The 21719-nt window shown below is 40.9% G+C and overlaps 1 protein-coding gene across 1 annotated transcript in view; it reads right to left on the bottom strand.

Annotated features, from left to right (window-relative positions):
* Positions 1-18150: 18150 nt before the first annotated feature.
* The window catches only part of fbln1 (fibulin 1), a 29463-nt gene continuing 25894 nt past the window's right edge, over positions 18151-21719 (bottom strand). Inside the window, exon 17 of the mRNA XM_028584836.1 lies at positions 18151-18759. Coding sequence (XP_028440637.1) covers positions 18620-18759 — 140 coding nt within the window. The 3' untranslated portion in view covers positions 18151-18619. The remainder of the gene's footprint in view (positions 18760-21719) is intronic.

Here is a 21719-nt window from a genome sequence, read left to right as displayed (position 1 = left end):
AATGGAAATGCTGTCACAATGCATGTAAAAAGCTTAGTGTTGTTGAATAGGAACTCATTCAATCTTTGGTCAAGAGAGCTAGTAAGTGGGCAAGATTTTCTTTTTTGTCAAATTATTGTTTTCATGGTCAAGATGGCTTTCACGCTCAACTTTTAGGACAAGGCATTATTGACTTAAGAGTTCTTTTGATTACCCCTACTTTTTACGCAGTTTGTTTGTGATTTAATTCACACGACTTTCAGAGGGCAGCAGTTTTTGCTGTATAGCTGTTCTGACTGGCCACAATCCAAGAAGTCTGAGATGCCAGCTTTCATAGAGAGGGGAAGGATGAATTAATCATCATAAATATGGGGATAATAGTGAGCACTTTTAGACAGTCTATGTTGGAAAGCATTCATAGGGTTGCTCTGTTTTACACACAGAAATGCCAGAAATAGTTGTGTAAAGAACTAAAAGCAAAAGCCTGAGAGAGAAGTTCAAATGTTGCTTACTTTCTCACCTCCACACTTTTTTTGCTAATTTCTGTGCAAATCGCTGCATACACAAGCAACACTAATTTTATTAACGATTGTGTTTTGGTTCAGTTACCTTCATAATAATAATAATAATAATAATATAAACAATCTGTATATTCAGTGAAAATAAGTTATGCATAGTATTTGAAGTCATTGTTTACAGGGGAAAAGTTTTTCAATAAAATGTTTCCCAAAGATGGTTTCTGTCATTTTAGGTAGTTCTTATCACACTGATGTTTGATCAAATGTTCATTTTTCTGATAAGTTTGGTTTTAATTAGTTATTTGATGCAGGGAGAAACTTCATGATTGACAGCTGTGATTGGTCAAGCTGGTGTATGGGCGTGACTTTGATACCACTGCTCCACTGCTCAATCACTACTGCACAGACTCTGGCTCCCAAATAACAAGATGAGAGCGCCATACCCCGGATATTTTGGCTTCACTTTTGTACACTGGGAGGAAGTGGAGATGCATCCATCCTTATATACAGTCTATGCTACCAACCCACAAACTGTGAAATGAGACAACTCAGTAATTTTTTTGTTGGCTGCCTTGCTCAGAAAACATGAAATTCAACAAACCATTCAGATTTGGCTCCCCGTTTATGTCACATACAGGCTCATAAGAATATACCTTGAGAATTACCTTTGCAAAGGTGTGCCATAGTTTTCTTGCAAGCCAATCAGAGCAGACTGGGCTTTTTGGGAGGGGGGCTTAGAGACACAGGTGCTAAAACAGAGCATTTCAGACGGTGGGTGAATACCTGGTACAGGTACGTATATTCAGACATATAGTATGTGTGGAAACAGTGTAGGAACCCAAAATACAAGTAATGGACCTGGAAATGAGCATGGTATGTCTCCTATAATGTTTCATGAAGAAAGCCCAGTGAAACTTGTGAATTAAAGCCTCAATGCTTTGTGGAATCCCCACACTGCTGTATAAGGCTAGCCTTTACAAGGCTGGAAGACTACATCAAACTTTTTCTTGCAGTTAAACAGAGTTGCCCACAATACAAAATCTTGGTCAGGTTGACTAAACAAACCTGGTTTTTGTTTAGGTTTTGCCATAGTGTCACTGATGCTAAGTTACTCATTTGTGATGTCTGCAGTTGTCTTTGTATGTTCTAAATGAAATCCTAGACGGAGAGAGGTTCAGATACTCCTGTGATGAAAATAAACATGACTTGCAATTTGCTGTCCTCTTATGTAGTAAATAAGCCATAAGGATTTCCCTCATATTGTGTAATGCTCATTCATAGGAACCCACATTAACATTCACTTTCAGTATTCGTTTTCACACTTGCCTCAGTGTCAAGCGCTGCTTTAGTTCTAAAAACGCCATTGGCAACTTGAAGGAAAAGCAAATATTGAACTAAAACTTAAAAATAATTTTCCACCTCACTAAGAGGACCACACACACATACACACAGACACACACCGCACACTCACACCAACATGTTGAGTGCAAGACTTAATGCTCTCTCTCTCTCTCTCTCTCTCTCTCTCTCTCTCTCTCTCTCTCTCTCTCTCTCTCACACACACACACACACACACACACAGAGTTCTGCTTTTCTTAAAAGCCACATCCTGAATCTCCATCCTTAGGGGGAAAGATTTACACTGTGGTTGTACTTCAGGTACACCATAAGAGTTCTGCATTACTGTAAATCCTCTATGCTTACAAACCCATATTTTTGACTTTTTACAAAAGGGAAAGAAGAAAAGAAGGTATGAAATCATATTAGTAGCTTCACAGAAATTTCAAATGTGCATCTACATAGCAGTTTGTGCAGACACGACACAAACATCTGCAATAAACACATGGGACAAGGAAAGTAAGTACGCAAGGAAAACAAGAAAAAAAAATATCAGCAGGTGAGCTGTTCTTACGCACTTTGTATTATTTGGCTGGATTCCACTGGGGTCTTAGGTAGAGGTTAATGGGGGCTTGAAGAGGGCAGCCAAGGCCAGGGCACTGGAGGAGGCAGTGGAAGGGGTTAAGCCAAGCCCTGCACATGATCCAGGTTAGCTATACTCCGTTGGCCCCTATCATTGTGGCTTGAGTGAGCTGTGTAAGCAAAATTCAGGAGGTGAAAAATGATGGTCCATAGCCTTGATGGTACCAATGTTCAAAGAATTTCTGGTAATGTGAACAGTTTACAGACAATATCTAGGCCCTATTAACCTCCTGCAATTTGATTGTGGCTGTATCATTTTAAACTTGACATTTGCAAGAATCTGGACAGTAACTTTATCATCCAGAGTGAACCAGAGGAGACGTTTGTAGCAGAAACACACAACAAACTGCAAGTAAAAGCATACAACTGTCACCATATTTCCCTTGAGTTTAAAAAAGACCAAGTGGTTTATTTCACATTAAGCTGTGATTCACGAGCTACATTGCTGCAATGCTAAAAAAATAGGACACAGTTCTATTTTGCAAGCAGCAACATAACTCAAAGCGGCAGAGCTTCGCAAGGCATAGCAAAGGGAGTAAATGACTGTTGATGCTTTGACCTGCGGTTTGCAGTACGTAAGCAAATGTAGGGTCAAGCTTGAGCTACACCATACTAAAACTACTAAAGCTTTATATTTTTTAACTTTGCCATTTGACCATAGATAATGTGTGACATTTTACCATTTTCATGCGTGATGCATCATGGTCTGAAAATGTGTCATCTTCTATTCTGAACCTGGCCTGTTACTTTAATATTCTTGGTGCTATTACACAGTAAGTAGGCAGAAATGTATTTTTTGAATAAAAGGTGCACATTACATTACATCGTAAATACAAATGATTGGAAAATGCTTTGATGGAAAAAATAATACTGGATTCAATGGGCAGCTATTTGAACGCAGCAATGTGCATATTTGCAATTCCAAGCTGGTCATTATACTCAATTCATGCCGACACTGATACAGTTTTACCAATCATTCTGTGACGGCCTATGCAGACGATTGGCTGGCAATAAACACCACCCACCTATCACAAGGGCCACCAATCTACAATAAATTATGCTTTAGCTTCTTGCGGCCAGAATAGTGTCAGCTAACACATCATCAGCATTCCTGAAGTCTTGCCCAGTTCAAAGTTCTATTTAAACTGCCATAATAACACAATTGTTGAAATGGGCTGAACGAAATATGAAATGAAACGGGAGAAGAATGGAATCCAGTTTGATATGCTTGGTTTCAGAGAGGAAGGAATTGCCTGTCTCGCCTTGTTTACCGTACTTAGGCAAAATAAATCATAATGCTGACAAACGTACATTTCTTTCCAATCTACGAGCATATAATGTCTTTGTGTGGTTTCTTGTCACAGGGCACTCTGTCAGATGCAATTACGAACAGCAAACATTCTTTTTAGAAATAAACAATTCACAATAGAGGTAGCAATACACTCAGGGTTAAACTGTTGCCCTCTGGGCTGCATTTCATGTTGTTTACTTTGCAATGTAGTGAATGTGTGCATGGTACGTCACAATAACATGTCTGAGATTTGGCAATTTCACTGACCTTGGAAATAACACATGGCCTGACCAACCAGATATCAACATGTCTGTGTTTCATGCTCAATATTGAAGGCCATGTGTAGACTACAGTCAGTAAGAGCACAGAAAATTCCTTTGCAGTGCATTTTAGACAAAACTCCCCACGGTGGTATCCTGCAGGTCTGTCATGGACTCATCGCTGCAGATTCTTTAATACAGGTATTAATAAAACAAGACAAGATTAGACTTGCTAGTGGTCTGAAAACATTAACATTTACTATGAAAGCAGTAGACAACAAGGCTTCCAGATGTTGTCTTTCTACAAAGCAGGTTTCCAATGAGCTCGAACCAACAGCACAAGGCTGGACAAGGCAGAGAAAAAAAACATGTTTTAGGCAGTGGCATTTCTGTCAAGCAGGAGATAAAATCAGTACAAACATGTCTGATGGAGAGGTATGCATGGATTTCCTGGAACAGAATAGCCCAACAAAACTGTTGCTGAAATAAAAACCTGATGCTCATATACAACTGTCGCTCTATAACAAAAATAGCAAGAATATTTGGTCACCATGAAAACAGGTATTTGTTAACAGTTGATTCTGAAGAATTACTTCATTTGACAAGACATTCTCTTTAAGATTCTAAGACTTATGGGAGAGAAAACCTCTTATGTGCTATGGTTTAAGGTCTGATTCCTGTCATGACATACACAATTTAACACTCACATTATTAACTTAAACCTATTTCCCCACCAGCAGGTGATGGCAGCATTGCAATGCTGCTGCTATGTTGTGTGGAATACTGTAGGACATTCCAAACTAGCAGTGGTTTGTATTTAAGTTCCATGTATTTTTTTTGCGATATTCTTCCATTGCATTACCCTAAAATACTTGTATAAATGTCACTATAAATCCTCATACTGCCTGCCATTATTCAACATCTCCCCATGACGTTGAATGATTATGGATAGTTTTACAATAGGTAATGGTAAGTCAAGCTATATGTCACATAATTTACAAAACACCAATGTGTGCCAAACAAAAACCATGTTATTGTCCATCTGTGGTCAGAGCGTCAGCTTCCCAGGAAACAAGCCTAAAAAGGCCCAATATTGCTGGATTTGTGGCCAGGGCCACACTGCAGTTTGGTCATCACATGTGTCATAGATATACCCAATCCCCTGATGGTGGAACAGTGTGTCCAGAGCTGGACTGAAAGGGAGAGCTCCCTGAGGTCAGGGGAGTATAATGCACTAGCTTGCTCTCAAATAAAACTGGTTTGTTTTTCTTAAAAGGAGGTTGAGGGTTTTGGGTTTCAGTCAATCACCCCCACACCACCTCCACTCCTCTCCGTTTGTTACAATGGAAGCCTTATGGTGTGTGCATTTTGACCTTTTATATTTTTAGGGTTAGGTGGTGATTGGCAGAAAACTTGTTTCATGTGACTGGAGCTCTGGTTTGGCCCACCTAAATGTCAGCTGTGTATAAATTTGGTGAAGAGTGGACGGCATACAAAGTGCAAGAATATTACACAGAATAAACAGCATAGTGTACGTAATTTTTTTTTTACAAAGACAGACAATTTAAAAACAGCCAATGCAGAAGTTTATAAGTAGGGTCATGGGGGGCATTTCATATTTCATAATTTGACTTTAGAGATAAAAAACTAAACAAATCTCTCAACATCCACTGAGACAAAATGAGACAGAAAAGTCATTTTCAGTCTTGATAAACAGTATGGTCAAAAACAAGAAGTCATTTCATTTTATAAGGTCATCATGAGAAGACGTTATATTTTTCTAAGCTTTATGTTGCTCTCAAATCACATTGAGAGATTACACTTACTGTAACTGTGAATCTACTTTCTTAACCTGGAGAGAGCACCCATCCAAAATAGTTAAAACTCATTGGGTGTAATGGTCAGCAATGGTCAGTAATGGCCGGTGGTTTGGCGAGATCAGCTCCTTGTTACACAGCTCTTCCTGTCCACACACATACTGTATAATAAAGACTTCCTCAACAGATTGGAAACCACTCCGCTCTCACCAGCACTCTTAAGTTCCTCTTTCTCTCTCTACCCCCTCTTCCATTCTTACTTTCTTTCATTCTTGCTTTCTTGCTTGTTTCTCTATCTCGCTCCTTCCTACATACTGACCTTCCCAGGCTGGCCTGGGTCTTTATATTTCAGGCTTTGAGGCTAGATCTGAAACAAAAGCAAAATTATGGGTCTGGTTTGGCTTGAGGAGAGCGCAGTGACCCCGGCATGTGGTTTTCTTAGGCCAGACCAGAGAGAGGTGAGGTGGGGAGAAGAATTTGTGTGAATCTAGCTGTGTATTTGAAGAAAACCCCAACCACAGCTAATTTGAATGTGTCATTAGCAGGAGGGGATGATCTAAACTTGGGCTGGCCAGTGATAGAGTGAAATCCACGTACTACCAAAGACACCACTTGTTTTTTCCTTTTTTTGTTGAGAGATTTTTGGGGGGAACATAGAGGCCACAGCCTCGAGGGTAAGCACACTACTTGTCACCTCATAAATCTTCTCACCTCCTCATCACTTGACCAAGTCATGAAACGGTTGTTTCTTTAAACTATTATGACTTCTATCACTTGTAGCTCTGGGTCATCACCATCAAATGCGAAAAAGTGGACTGGTATAATCCAAATCTTGATGGTTGTTATTGTCACACAGTCAGATTTACAATATTGTCCTTATTTAATCAAAGAATACACATTGAGAGAAAAGAGAGAGATTATTGCAGGTGTTGCAACAAAAGGCATTGCTTTATGCATGTTTTAAAGACAAAGCAAAGACCTTAGTCACATGGGTCCATACTCCAAAGTGCATAGCATGTCCCATTGTTGGTATACATGACACAGAGGCGTTCCAATGAAACAGATATAAATGGAGAATGGTGTATTCTGAGACCTTACGCAGATGGATCACCCTAAAGTAAAACAATCAGTGAAGAAAATTCACAGTTTCTTCCTGTGTCTCTTAGAGTTTCCTACAGTGGGCCTGCATCGTACTGTGTGGTCTTGAACCCTATTTAGACCTAGTGGGTGACCACTGTACAATTAGGTATGCCATGTTTCACAGCAGCAGCAGAAAGTGGAATTCCTGTCAATGGAGCAGACCTTCTCATGTTTACTGCTCACATATTCTTCTTACCATCCGTGGCACTGCACCCAACCTGGCTTATGGTTGATTGTATCATGCAGTATGAATAACACAATTATAAAACCCCAGAAAACACACCACGTTTATATAACTGCAGATCCTCCAAGGAAAGGACTTACTACATGCAAAGATGAAAGTTGATGCCCCAGATGTCAATTTCAAAGCTAACATAGATATATGTTTCTTGGCTTAAAGGTGTTTGACATAGCTAACGGTTAACACGGTTTTATGTCAGAGGGAGAAAAAGATCAGCATATTGTAGATCTTCCTGATATAATAGTCATGTAGATTTTATACATATAATGTAGATAAACAACACAGCGTGCAATCTTTAACACATTATGTACATCAAAATCAATGGAAATGGCACCCTTTAGTGTTTTTATCCTTCCTCATCTGCCTAGAAGCCAATAAACAGAATGCCTGTCAAAATGTACATACGTATGTAAGTTCAAAAGTATTATTTCTACGTTTTGCCCAAGGAAAAAACAATAATACATTGAACCATCCAGGGAGGCTTTCATCAGGCCTTTGAGAAGACAGTGTTAGCACCATAACACAGTCTTGAATTTGCCAAGTATTCTGTGTGTTTATACATTTTAGTCAGTGACTGCTGATAAATGACAGCTAAGGATATCAAAATTATGATTTTAAGGAGTTGTGCAATTTGGGGAGAAAATTAACAACAATGGAGAGAAATCACATTACACTTATAATCCCCTATGCCAAATGGTGACATGCTTCATTCATAATGGTGGAGAGGAGACTTGAAGCATCGAAGTGCAGAGGGTGGTCTTTACCCGTGACTGTCTTGAGAAAACACAGCAAAAAGCCACAGCTCTGGAATCACATGTTAAAATCATTACAGTACAAGACTCCTTACCACTGCAACCATGCCCTAACGAGAAGTCTCTCCATGCTGCTGCTCACTGAGTGGAGGTTTGGTGACAGACCCTTGCGTGAACTACTATTGCTTCATCACCCTGCAGCACAATTGCACATCCTTGAGATTAAGCTAGAGAGGCCTCCATGTGCGCTTAAGCAAAGGCCAACCAAACACGATGGCTTCTCAGAATCCACAATGCGTTCAAACTGGGCCCTCTCACTCTCCTCTTCAATTACGAAATACCGCACAAACAGTCCATTTCAAAACACAGCCGGCATCCATAAATTGTAGAAACCATTGACTGATTGACAATGAGCTCTTTTTCAAATAAAGAGCTCTCTTTAATCTACCTGCTTTTGCTCAAGTGGTCATTCAAAAGTGGGAACATTGACAGCCTGATGAGATCAAAATATATTTTACAGGTGATTTCTCTCTTGAAACATGCACACTTTAGTCCTTGACCCAATATCAGCAAGAAATCTTAATGTCAAATTTATTCTCATAGGTTTAAAACTTATTCTCAGCCTTTCCTCAAAACAAATGGATGGCTTCCTGGCAGGTCCATCTGTTGGATAGTAGTGATTCAACGGGTGACCGGTGGTCACAGTCGGTACCACCCTCTTCCCACTCTTGCTGTCTATGGCCAGAACGTGCTCTGTGTAAAGGGCTGTGTGTGGTCCATGGAGCTCCCACGAAAGTCCAGTGCTGTCCAAAAGAATGCCAATGCCAAATCCACAATGTACGTAAAAACGTAATAACATTTCCTTGAATTTGGAAAATCATAATTTGAAGAATATACAGAACGACATCTACTCTTCTAGAATATACCGTAAGTATTTTCATTGGATTGTGCATGTGTCAGGGTCCCTGTCAAAGTATTGTTTTTCACTTTTTGTGCCACCAAAATACAATAAGAAACAATTTTCAACAATTAGGAAAACATTTGTGTCTTTAGTCCAAATAAATTCACATTCAAATGTAACTCACAAAAAAAACTACTTTTACATTATGATGATTATTAACTCAGTGACTGTGATAATAAGACAGAACAATGAAGCATTTTCTGGGCTGAAATACTTTCCCGTCCCTGTTTTCATGTCTCAGAGGAGATGGCAAAGGCTGCTTATTCATCTTGTGCGTTCCCCAGCACACAACGTCTGCTCTTAATTGTGGGAAGGAGAACATCAGCAAGACTCATTCTATTCTTCATTTCATCCCACAGACACACCAGAAAACAGCTAGTAGTTTCTGCAAGCTACATTTTCCACGGGAGACAGCCACAAGCCCAAAGCCTGTGAGCACAAACAAATGTGGAGCACAAACATGCCTTTTAATTGAGAAGGCAGATGGTCCCATCGCAGGCGGGACCGCAGTGAGAAGCGACTGTGGAAAACAAAGCATCCGTGGTGAACAAGGCCCTCCATTTCTGCCACTCCAAGTGGGAGACAGGGTCTGGGGTTGGAACCCACAAGACTCAAACAGAAATCACCATTGTTGCCTCAGCGAGACACAGAGACAGACCAATTCACAGGAACAAGTTGTATTGGGTTTCCGGGGGGAATGTTGTTTATCCACTTCATCATCATTGTTGTGTTTGTCTTCTGCTGTTTCTTTGATAGTTTTGGGAATGAAGCCACTTTCATTCCGACCTGAAATCCCAAATGCAAAGAGATACTGGGGGAACAGCTGGTTAAAACACAACATTTAAACTAAAATAAACACAGCAGAGACTCTGGAAGTGATCTTCAGAGTGATTATCATGTAAACGCTTATTTTTTGATAGTCTTAGTAGTAATTTGAGGAATTCCACTGGTTAAAATGTTGTAAGGAATTCCGGTAACATGGCTGGGATTATAGTGAAGTATTCTGAGGAATTAAATCTCCCCTAAAGATGCCTTCTCTCCCAGACTGATCATAGTAACTGGATCCTCTGTTTAATAGTTTGCTGTAGCAGGAGACTGACTGAGTGGTTTCCATTCCGCTGGGCTGTAACCGATTGTCCCAGTGACCACAACAAAGGGTAAAAAGGGAAGGAGGGTGAGGGGATAGAGAATAACTTGGGGCTCAGTATGGATTGGAGAACCCTGAGTTAAATGACTCAATGGCTTCCAGAGTCTCCTCTGGCTTAACTACATTTTAACCCCAATCTTATCTGTAGCATCTGCTTTATCCTTACCACACAACAAGTCAAGGCTGCGTGATACATAGTTTGTTTAACATCATCATACACACAATATACGGTGTCTAACAACCAGTCTGGTTTCTCCGAACTTTACACTAATAGGTCAGAATGAAGAAGACTTGATCTATTTAATTCACCCAGACATGAGAGGAAACTGAAAAATACATCATCACAGCGGTCTACCAACAATGTAGGCCATATGTCCATTAAGTAGGCATTTCTTTCTGTTTTGTGAAATAGATGTGTGTGTTCACAAGGGTGACTGCTATGTCAACAGATGTATGGTGTACAGAGTGTGTCATGGTGATGAAGTGGCATTAAGTTCACAGACCTGCTCAACGGGCGTCCGTACTGTAGCCGGTAACCATTAACCAAACCTACTTTGTGCAAATAACCTAGTATCAATGCAGGAAACATTTTGATGGATTTCCCCAACGCTCTGAAGTTACAAAGGCAGAAAACACCCTGTTGAAAAACAAAATGTGACATATTAATTATTTTTGGCAATTGTAAGCTACATTTAGTCACACAGTAAAGCTCCATGCCAGTGTGCCAGATTCAAAGACCTTCCACTCATTAATATCACAGATGACCTTCTTCTCATTGCGGTTCCTGGAACCTAATTCACCCCATAATCGTGCACACAGTCAAATGAAGCATTGAGCAGGCAGAGATACAGGGATGTTAATGGGAAAGCAGGCAAAAGCATTGTGGCTGTCACCAAATTGAAAATGTGCCTTTTGACGCCTTAAGTCCTTTTCCCCATGATGATGTCTCTGAACAATTGGATAATTAATTCCCTGAATCTCTTTTCTTAAAATGTGAGTGTACGCAGACAGTGGTTTAGAAACAATGACATACAGATGTGCTCTGGAAGATCGAGCCTTGCCATTACAAACCCATAAATAGTATTTCTATCAAAAAACTTTTTTTTCTAATTGAGCTCAGGCAAAATCAATTATAGCTTTTACTTTGTCTCATTGCGGCTGATTTATTTTTCACTTCCCTTTTAAGACTGGGATTGGTTCGGACTGAGTATGTTAGCAGGCTCCTTTTTGTCTTATTCAAATCTGCTTCACACATGTGTGTTATGATTGTGGCAATTCCAAAGCCAGACGCTTTCTTAGATTTTGTTTGTAATGTCCTACCCAACATATTTCTCGGCTAATAGGAACGCCGCAGTTTAAGCTTGGTTCATTACAGATTCTGTTGAGTGATTTGATGACGAGTTATTGGGTGTGACTGATTCTGACCACTGTAAGTGATGATTCTAAGTGTCAAACTCAAAGGGCAAGTGCAAGTGAGTTCCCCACCATTCCATACTTGACACCTCTGAACAAAACATACAGTACGTAATGGTTCCACACTAACAAAATCCACTGACAACTCCCCATGTTTGCAGAGCAAATCTCCTTTTTCCTGATGTATTCCCTGTCTGGTCACTGCTTTGAGACCTAAAGACATCTGAGATGGTGCAGAGGTGTCCACTGAGGGGTGACAGTTGGGTGTGTGTACTCAGCCACAGACAAAACAACACTTTGGCAGACATAGTGAGCTCCCAGCTCATGAAAGCTGAAAAATTCTAGGTCTGAAGGCCACTTATGTCAGTGAAGCCTTTCGCAGAAAGTCCGCTGTGAAATCATGGTCATTGTCAGATTATATAGCTAAAGTCCTCAAGGGCCAAGCCTCACTGCTGGACTAGTTTTTCAAAGTGCAGACAGCTATGACGTAGGTTTCGATATGTACAGTGGGGGAAATAAGTATTTGACCCCTTGCTGATTTTGCAGGTTTGCCCACTTACAAAGAATGCAAAAATCTACAATTTTAATCATATGTACATTCTAACAGTGAAAGACAGAATCCCAAAGAAAATTCCAGAAAATCACATCATATGAATTTATTAAAATTGATAACCATCTGATGAGGAAAAACAAGTATTTGACCCCCTGGACAAACAGCAAGTATTCTGGCTCCTACAAGCCAGTTAGTCTTTCTTTAAGACACAGCCCCAATCCGAACCAATTATCTACATCAAATAGACCTGCCTCACCTCGTTACCTGTATAAAACACACCTGTCAACACCCAAACAACCAGCATCCAACATCACCACCATGGGCAAGACCAAAGAGCTTTCTACGGACATCAGGGACAAGATTGTTGATCTGCACAAGGCTGGGATGGGCTACAAGAGAATCGGAAAGCAACTTGGAGAGAAAAGATCAACTGTCGGTGCAGTTATCAGGAAATGGAAGAAGCACCACACCACCGCCAACCTCCCTCGGTCTGGGCCTCCACACAAGATCTTGCCTCGTGGGGTGTCCCTGATCATGTGAACGGTGAGGAATCATCCCAAAACCACAAGGGGGGAACTGATGAATCAACTGAAGGCAGCTGGGACCACAGTTACAAAAAAACGGTTGGTAACACACTACGCCCGTCATGGATTGAAATCCTGCAGCGCACGCAAGGTCCCCCTGCTCAAGAAGAAACATGTACAGGCCCGCATGAAGTTCGCCATTCACCACCTGGACGACTCAGAAGAGGCCTGGAAGAAGGTGATGTGGTCAGATGAGACCAAAATAGAACTTTTGGCCTCAACTCAACTCGTCGTGTTTGGAGGGCAAAGAACACCGAGTACAACCCAAAGAACACCATCCCCACCGTCAAGCATGGTGGTGGCAACATCATGCTTTGGGGGTGCTTTTCAGCCAAGGGGACGGGGACAACTCCATCGTATTGAGGGGAGGATGGACGGGGCCATGTATCGTGGAATTCTGGACCGACATCTCCTTCCCTCAGTGAGAGAGCTGAAGATGGGTCGAGGATGGGTGTTTCAGCACGACAACGACCCTAAGCACACCGCCAAAGCAACAAAAGAGTGGCTGAAGAAGAAGCACATCAAGGTTCTGGAGTGGCCTAGCCAGTCTCCAGACCTGAATCCGATCTTTGGAGGGAGCTTAAAATTCGAGTTGCCAGGCGACAACCTCGGAACCTGAATGATTTGGAGGCTGTCTGTAGGAGGGAGTGGGCCAACATCCCTGCCGAAATGTGCACAAACCTTGTCACCAACTATAAAAACCGTTTGACATCTGTGCTGGCCAATAATGGCTTTTCTACAAAACATGCTGTTTGTCCAGGGGGTCAAATACTTGTTTTTCCTCATCAATTATCAATTTTAATAAATTCATATGATGTGATTTTTTGGAATTTTCTTTGGGATTCTGTCTTTCACTGTTAGAATGTACATATGATTAAAATTGTAGATTTTTGCATTCTTTGTAAGTGGGCAAACCTGCAAAATCAGCAAGGGGTCAAATACTTATTTCCCCCACTGTATATAGAATCCCCTTAAAATCCTTCAACTGTACTGAAACTGACGTGGCAATGTGGAAAACGGCATATGCGCCTTATCATAGCAATTCAATGCATTTACTTCTTTAAAAATAAAATATCATTGCTTTAACTTTTAGGAAAGCTCAGAAAAAAAGCTCCTGTTTTTTCAAGAAACCACTTTTGAAGTGTTATTTCCCATTACTGCATATTTAAATCTCACTATGTCTCATGGAATAGGGATAGTTTCCTCCAAAAACAATTCATTTTTTATCTTTATTAGGAACACACTTGTTTTTAATGTCACAACAGGCAATAAAAGTTGACCAAATATAGAACAAATAAATGCCACGTTAAAATTACCCATTTCATTTGAGAAAAGTTGACTTTACAGTCTAAGGTCAGCGACTATTTTAGGTGGCCATCACACCACGTTCACATGTGGTTGGATTTGTTTCCCTTTCTTGCCGATGATATGCATCCACTTTAGCACCATGGACGTCACAGTGTGTTCTGAGCTGCTTGTAACAACAGAGAGACTGCACGCTGAATTTTCATGAGTAGAGCCTCGGCCTATATTCCCAAATGCGATTGATCCACTGTGTACTCTGGCAACAGGTTGAGTTCAGTGGCGGTTGTAAATGGTTACGTTTGAAATCTGTAAGTTATGGAGTGGCACACTTGTGTGTTTTGTGTTTTTCTTTGGGTCAAGGTGGAGCCCCTGTATAATTGGTGGACTGTCTATCAACCTAAACCTCAAAAGATTTGATTGATTTAAGGGGAGGCATTAATAAGCGTCCCATATCACAAAGACTGTATAGAACGTGTCATGAAATATAGAGTTGTGGAGCCAATCATTTATGATCCTATTTTGGGTGAAGGTCCCAGGTCCCAGTAGACTTTTTTGTAACATTCACATCAGATTCCCACATTGGTTTTTGTGCAATCCAACACTTTGTCAGGCTTAAGTCAGAATCCTATAGGCTTTTAATGTACTATATATGTCCAAGTGGAATATATTTAAAAATGATGGGCATAAATTTCAGTAAGTTTAGATTTTATTGCAAAGTCTGTCCTACTAGATAGAAGGCTGAATTTATGAGGGGAAAAGTAAAAAAAAAACATTGGTCTATGGCTGACTGTTTCTGCCATTTTAATGTAAGGTGGTGACAGTTGTCCAGGGAAATACATTGTTAAAACCCTCTGGCTGTGCAGTGTTGTGTTGTGTGTGTCTGCCATCTATTGGACTTCTATGAAACACCACTTTGCAAATTTCTTTAAAAGCAGAGTGAGTGAACACTTTTTGACACAGGTGAAATATGTCTAAAAAGTGCTTATCAGTGGAGATAGTCAATGGTAATTTCTTTATGGTTTATTAACATTTACAGCATGATACTTAACACATGAGCCAAGTTTGCAATAAGTAGGCATCTAGACAAAACGTATCACCTTCTGAAATTTAAAAGATGTAAATTATCTTTTTTTTTCAACTATATGTACTGCAATGATTAGAATCTCAGGGAGACGTGAGCAAAACCACAGAATGTTGGTAGTGCCCATCTACATGAAACCTTTTTTGTGTTCATGGTAATGAGGAACAGTGGTTTGTAAAATAGAGGAAAAAAATAAATACCCCAAAATGTATTAAAAGAACTCACTTATATCCTATAACATGTGTTGCGGTGTGAGCCGGGGTATGACGCCAGGAAAAAGAGGGAGTGGGTGAGTGCAGAAGTCGGCCGAGCACGTGCCTCCTGAGGTCCTCTGGTCTCTGTCTGGGATCAGTCCACCTCACCAACCCCTGGGCTAGACTCCCATCAGCCCCATACCCTATCTACTCTGGGCCAGACACCACCATGACCACTTGTATTGAGAGGCCTGACCACCATTGTGCCACAGCAGAGTACACAACAAACAGAGTAGACACACAGGTCTACTCGTCTGCCATTACGTCGACTCATCAAGCCCACTGTCGGCTTAGTAATACCATAGGCCTCCAGTGCAAGCAGCTCCCTCTTGGCTTTGGATGGAGAATCTGGCAGAAGAAATTTGCTCATTTGTCCCCACACATGTATGTGGTTTGGTAACGCTGCTAGGGACTGCTGCCCCAGCCTTTCTTACTGTCCAGATTCAAAGCCAGCCAGGCCTTTCCTGGGTAATGTCCTCCCACACAGTCTGGCTATGTTGCTTTTTTCTTGTTCATATTCAGCTGTTTACGTCCTTACAATGTTTATTTTTTTATTTTTATTTTGGTATGCAGCATTGTTTTGTCTTGCAAACAATTCAGAGCCAATTAAAAATGTTTATTCAGCTATGAAATTTACAGTCTCTCATACTGATTCATTTCTTCTTTTAACTTTCACAGAGTGGCCCTAAATCTGCTAGGTATGTACATCTCTTTCCGGAAATTGTACTCATGCTTTTTCCTCCTTCAAAATAGATAAAAATGGACACGTTACTTTCTTCTGCTTAGCACAGCATTTGAAAGATATGCCAAACAGATGAAAAATGTGCCAAAATGCCAGGAAAAAAAAGTTGTTCCAACTATTTTTTAAACCATGGCCATTTGGAATTTAGGATTTAATTATCACATAAGTTAGGTTACTCAGGCTTACAAGTATGAGAATTGTATTAGAAGCATTAGAAAACATGTACCATATCAAACATTGGCTAAGAGTGTGGTTTTAAGATTCTGGAGTAAACACACACACACACACACACACACACACAGGGACACACATACACACACACACAAACACACACACACACACACACACACACACACACACACACACACACACACACACACACACACACACACACACACACACACACACACACACACACACACACACTTAGGCAGAGACACACACAGACACACAGAGACACACACACACACACACACACATACACACAGACACACACACAAAGGCAGACACACACACACACACACAGGCAGACACACACACAGACACACACACAGGCAGACACACACACACACACACACACACACACACACACAGACACACACACACACACAGAGACACACACACACACATACAGACACACACACAGACAGACAGACAGACAGACAGACACACACACACAAACACACACATACACACACACACACACGAACACACACAGATGCTTTCTTCCCTCTTTTCATGTCGACCACAAGGCTGACCTGCTGGCCTCTATTTCCTCTGAAGAGGATACCCCCCTTCAGTAGAGCCTTACAGTAAAATCCATCACGGCAGCCGACTTGAGATCCTGATGAATGCGCCTCCTCTATTGTCTTTGAAGCATTGGGAGGCTTTGGCTCATAGTTAGGCCATTACTGACATGTGCTCAGCTCACTTTCCTTATGATGTCCCCCCATGTTTGATGGAGAGGGGAGTTCTTAGTAGTAGTTTAACTACTGCTGCCACCTTGTTCCTCTTCCTCAGTTACTCTACCGAAGAGGCTTTTCTGAAAATCTTACATCCCCCAGCTCCCAGAATGACAAAAAGACCACAAGTGAAACCCACAGTCAACGTGTTTGCATGCATGCACAGAGTATCTTGAGTAGAAGCTTATGTAGATCCTACAGTAACTCAACTGAGGGCATTCTGAGGACAAGCTGTCAATATTGAGTTGGACTTTACTGCGCCTCGACAGATATCATTGGGTGCAAAGTAAACAGAATGTTCTAAATGTCACCATAGAAACAGACGTTCCACAGACCGCCATGAATAAAAGCAAACTGGTTAAGATAGTTATATTTGCACGTCTCTGTTTGTTAGCTAATATTGACATGTCCGAATTATCATAATCAAGTTTCTTGTCGTTGACTTTATTCAGGACATTGCACAAGTCATGATGTTTTTATGACCAGGGTTCACCGACTACAATGTTACTGAATTACACATTTTACAAAGGGCATTTTTTAGGTTAGCATATTGGCAAAATAAAATGTAAACTTGTTTATTATTGCATATATAACTGACACAGCGAGCAGTAAATTGAGATTGCGACAGTGTGAATCATCATCATTTAGGAATTTGGGAATATACCTCTATATGGAGACATTATGACTTGTGGGAAAATTGAAACATTTTGTCACATAAGGGAGAGGGAGCAAGTACAGACAAGTTACTTACACATTTGATGAACTGCAGCCTTCTAATTTTGAGCCTGCCAAAGGACCATCAACAGGCCAGGACAACAAGTAATAATAGAGCACAATGAGAAGTTGAATTGTGGCGTGAGAAGAATATGTGGAAAACTGGACCGCTTGCTTGGTGAGCGAGTAGCGCTAGCTAACGTTATTGTGATCTGCAGACCTGACGAAAGTAGTCTTAAGAACTGATGGTTTTTTTCATTAAAGATGCAGCACCTATCTCTTTGCCTTCCCTATTTTCTCTCCATGTTTCGGTGTTTATGGCTTGTAAATCATACGTACACATACAGATATTTCTCCTTTTCTCATTAACTTCCTGAACCCATAAGTGTAAATTACATGATAAATTCAAATAATGGTCTTTAAATGTGACTGGAAGGAAATACAATAAACAAACACTTAACTAAAATAGTGTTTATTCCATTGAAAAAAATACCTCATCCAATGCATACAGTAAGAAAGAAAAAGTGAATGTTACAAAAACAAATGCTTATTATTGTCATGAAAAGAATATTGTTGAATTGAATCACATGGTCCTTTAATGACTTTTCTAAATGCATGCACTTTCAATTTAAAACCTTCTGCATGTCTCATTTCTTAAGAGTTTTTTTTGATAACAACGTTTCTCCATATTTAGCTCTGCTATGCCAGATGCAATGCAAGAGTGCATGCCAGGCTGAGCTTGTCATCAAAACAAAGTGTAGTGCTGTCATCAGAAGCAGCTAGTAGCCTTTCATCTCAGAAACTGTCAAAAGTAATCAAACATTAAAACCGTGACACTGATCTATGCATTGATATAACAAAACCAATGTGTACAGTGTTGACAATGGATGTCTTAATACATGTGGTATAATTTGGCATCCACCTCTCAGAACCAGAACTCGGAGACAAAGACGTGAACGTTGATGATGTTCTGGCCAGAGTCGCCCTGAGTTGTCAGGTTGCGCATGGACAGTTTCAGTACTGTTGTCAATGGGCCAATCAGAGACTTTACCTGGCGAACAACACCTGAAGGAGACAAAGAAGAACAACCTCAGTCACAATAAGTACCATAAATAGAACACATTATAACGGTTGGCTTTAGTGACAACAATATGAATTTGTTGATTTTGTCATTTCTTTGGAAACAAAATGGTTGAGAGGAGCAACTAGCAAAGATAAGATTGTTTTTGTGCTTGTTCATTTTGATTAGATTTTTTATGTTTTTATTTATGTATTGATATTTGATTTAAAGGGTCGCCCAAAACATGTTTTCTCACTTACCCCTAGTGGGATCTAGCAGAGCAGATAGTTTTGGTTTGAAGTGCTGAGGTTTTGATTTAGAAATTTCGCTGACACACCAAGACAATTGAGGATAATGGAATTTTGTTTGTGCTCAGCGCTTTGAAAAATTACATTTGTCTTTCAACTGCAAGTATCTTTTCAAAAACAATGTCCCGACGACAGGCTGCTCGATGTTGATGTGTTTCTTGCAACCCGTTCTCACTCCGAACTCGTAAAATACGGATGTTTGGACAGTGGCTGTCAGCGCCTGTAGCAACGAAAAAAGCGCCCTTCAGCGTGTTTGTATAACGTACCGGAGGAGCAGCTATATGGGGTTTTACGATGACGTAACACTAAGAGCAACTACGGTAGCGAGTAGTACGTAAGGCTGATATTCCGCATAAGGTTGGTTGGTTGGTGTGGTGGATGGGTCAAACACAGGACTTTCACCCAGGAGACCGGGGTTCACGTCCTGCGTGTCACGCAGTTGCTTTCTTCTTTTCCTAAACCCAACCGTCCCGTTATTCCCACGTGTCAAGGAAATGTAAGCCCACCCACGACCTTTTCTTTAACACAACTGCGTCAATAGTCCCGAGCAAGTGCGTTTAGATAAAGCACATTATATGGCGCTAAAGGAGACTTTTAGCGTCAATAACAACAACAAAGGCACCTGACCAAGCGTCCATATTTTACGAGATGGGAGTGAGAATCTGTTGGTTTCTTCCGCTAGCTGGTGTAGACAAGATGTTATGTTGCGGATAATCCACGGACATAATTGTCATCAGTTTATGTCAGTTTACTATCACTATTTCTTTGTTAGAAAATAGTTCAAATGAATACTGAACCAAACACCAATCGATTTGGCAAATGATTTAAAAAGGTCCTTTCCCCAGTCTTTCACTTGCCGAGATCAATTACTGTCTTCAAACGTGCCATGGTATCAGCTGGTACATTTGGGATGAGCATTCAAATGAATTATGGTGTTAACAAACTGAACAAAGTCCAGTGATGTCGGGAGTGTCCATGACAATCGGAATTTGATTCCTCCCTCCCACCTTCCACCCGCTCTACGGACAACAGACACCCTCCTATCATAGTAAAACAGATAGGAGAATAAACATACTACAACAGAGCATCACCATGGAATTCATTGGGTGCTCTTTTTAAGTGAACATGTGATTACACGGGGGGAAAAATGCCAGTGTTTATACAGGCTGTCAGCAGACCTTTTCTCTGCAGAGGGCTGGTGACATTTCAGCTCTTGCCTGTTTGAACAGCCATCGCCAGAGTGCAGTCAGGCAGCACAATCACCACACTGTCCTCCTATCACACCTTCAACCATCCTCTTTTTCTCATTTCCTCTCTGATTCATAAGTCTTCAAGTATGATGACTCTAGAGTTTAACTTTACATGGATGAAAATGACGATAGATCACAGCCGCGATCGGTCTGAATTATGAGGCTCCTTTCTGTGGTCCTTGTAATAAAGCAGTAAAACCCATTTGGTCGTTGTTCACCACAGGGCAGATGATGATCCATTATGTGCCATCCGCTGCGTCCTTTGGGACACGGGCATTGTTAATGGCAGAACCCCCCCCACCCACTCATTCTCCTCCTTCTCTTCCTCCCCTCTCCTCGCTTCCTGAGGGGGCCTGGTGTTTGTGGCACCATCACTGTGGCCCACAAGGGTAAATGAGTCCCATGTGTTTGATGGAGGGGAGCAGTTGCAGTCACGCGATACAGCCATGGAGGCATTCCTCCAGGAATCCATCTTTAACTCTGGAAAGGGCAAGCTATAGGAGCTTGAACTGCTGTCTCTCTCTCCCTGTCACTTTATTTTGCTTTCTCGTCCCTCTGCGGGTTGGATCTGTGGGCAAACAACAGATTCCAGCAGATTCCAGCAGATTCCAGCAGATTCCAGCAGATTCCAGCAGATTCCAGCAGATTCCAGCGATAAGCACTTGGAGGAGTGTGGAATGGGGCCCAATTCGACCAGGGTTGCCCCCTTGTTTTGGTGTTTTGGGACTCTGTTGCGTAGTGACACTACACGGAGGGGAGCAGAACTGAGATTTTATTGTTTCCAAAGCGTCAGCGCCATTTGAAAGAGCTAACCTTTGCTTAAACCTAACAACAGCCGCAACATTAAGAGAATAACTGACGTGGAAAAAGAGTTTGAATTTTGAAACTGAAAATAGTTGTTAGACATGAGCCAATCGACATGGCACGCAACTCTTAGTTGACCAATGCAAACTCAAAGTGAGTTCAGAAGGTTCATGATTTGTCCACGTACTTAAATCAAACAGAATCTGTTCAAAAGCTTCACTGGTGGGTTGAGCAAGTACACTGTGAAGATGAGTAAGATATTATGAGTACAATATGGACCACCGCAAAGACAGATGGGATTCAGTCCACATTAAGGCTTTTTTTTTTTTTAATTGCAGTTTAGTGTGGCCTATTTCTAATGAGCGCTTAACACTATAATCAGGGTCAACTGCGATTCTGTTTTTCACTGAAATTCCCCAAAAATTATTTAAAAAAAGAAGCTAAACAATCTAAACAACCGCATTGAATAATTTACAAAAACACGACACATATCGCATCTAAACTGAAAATGTATTAAGGACATCTAAATAGTGCAATATGTGGAATGTGTTTGTTTGTTTTGTAAATGTGTTTGTGGTCTAATTAGCACATGCAACTGTGCTC

The sequence above is a fragment of the Perca flavescens genome, chromosome 8, assembly GCF_004354835.1.
Source record: "Perca flavescens isolate YP-PL-M2 chromosome 8, PFLA_1.0, whole genome shotgun sequence".
NCBI lineage: Eukaryota > Metazoa > Chordata > Actinopteri > Perciformes > Percidae > Perca > Perca flavescens.
The sequence above is the reverse complement of the archived record's forward strand: the minus strand, read 5'-3'. Positions and strand labels throughout refer to the sequence as shown.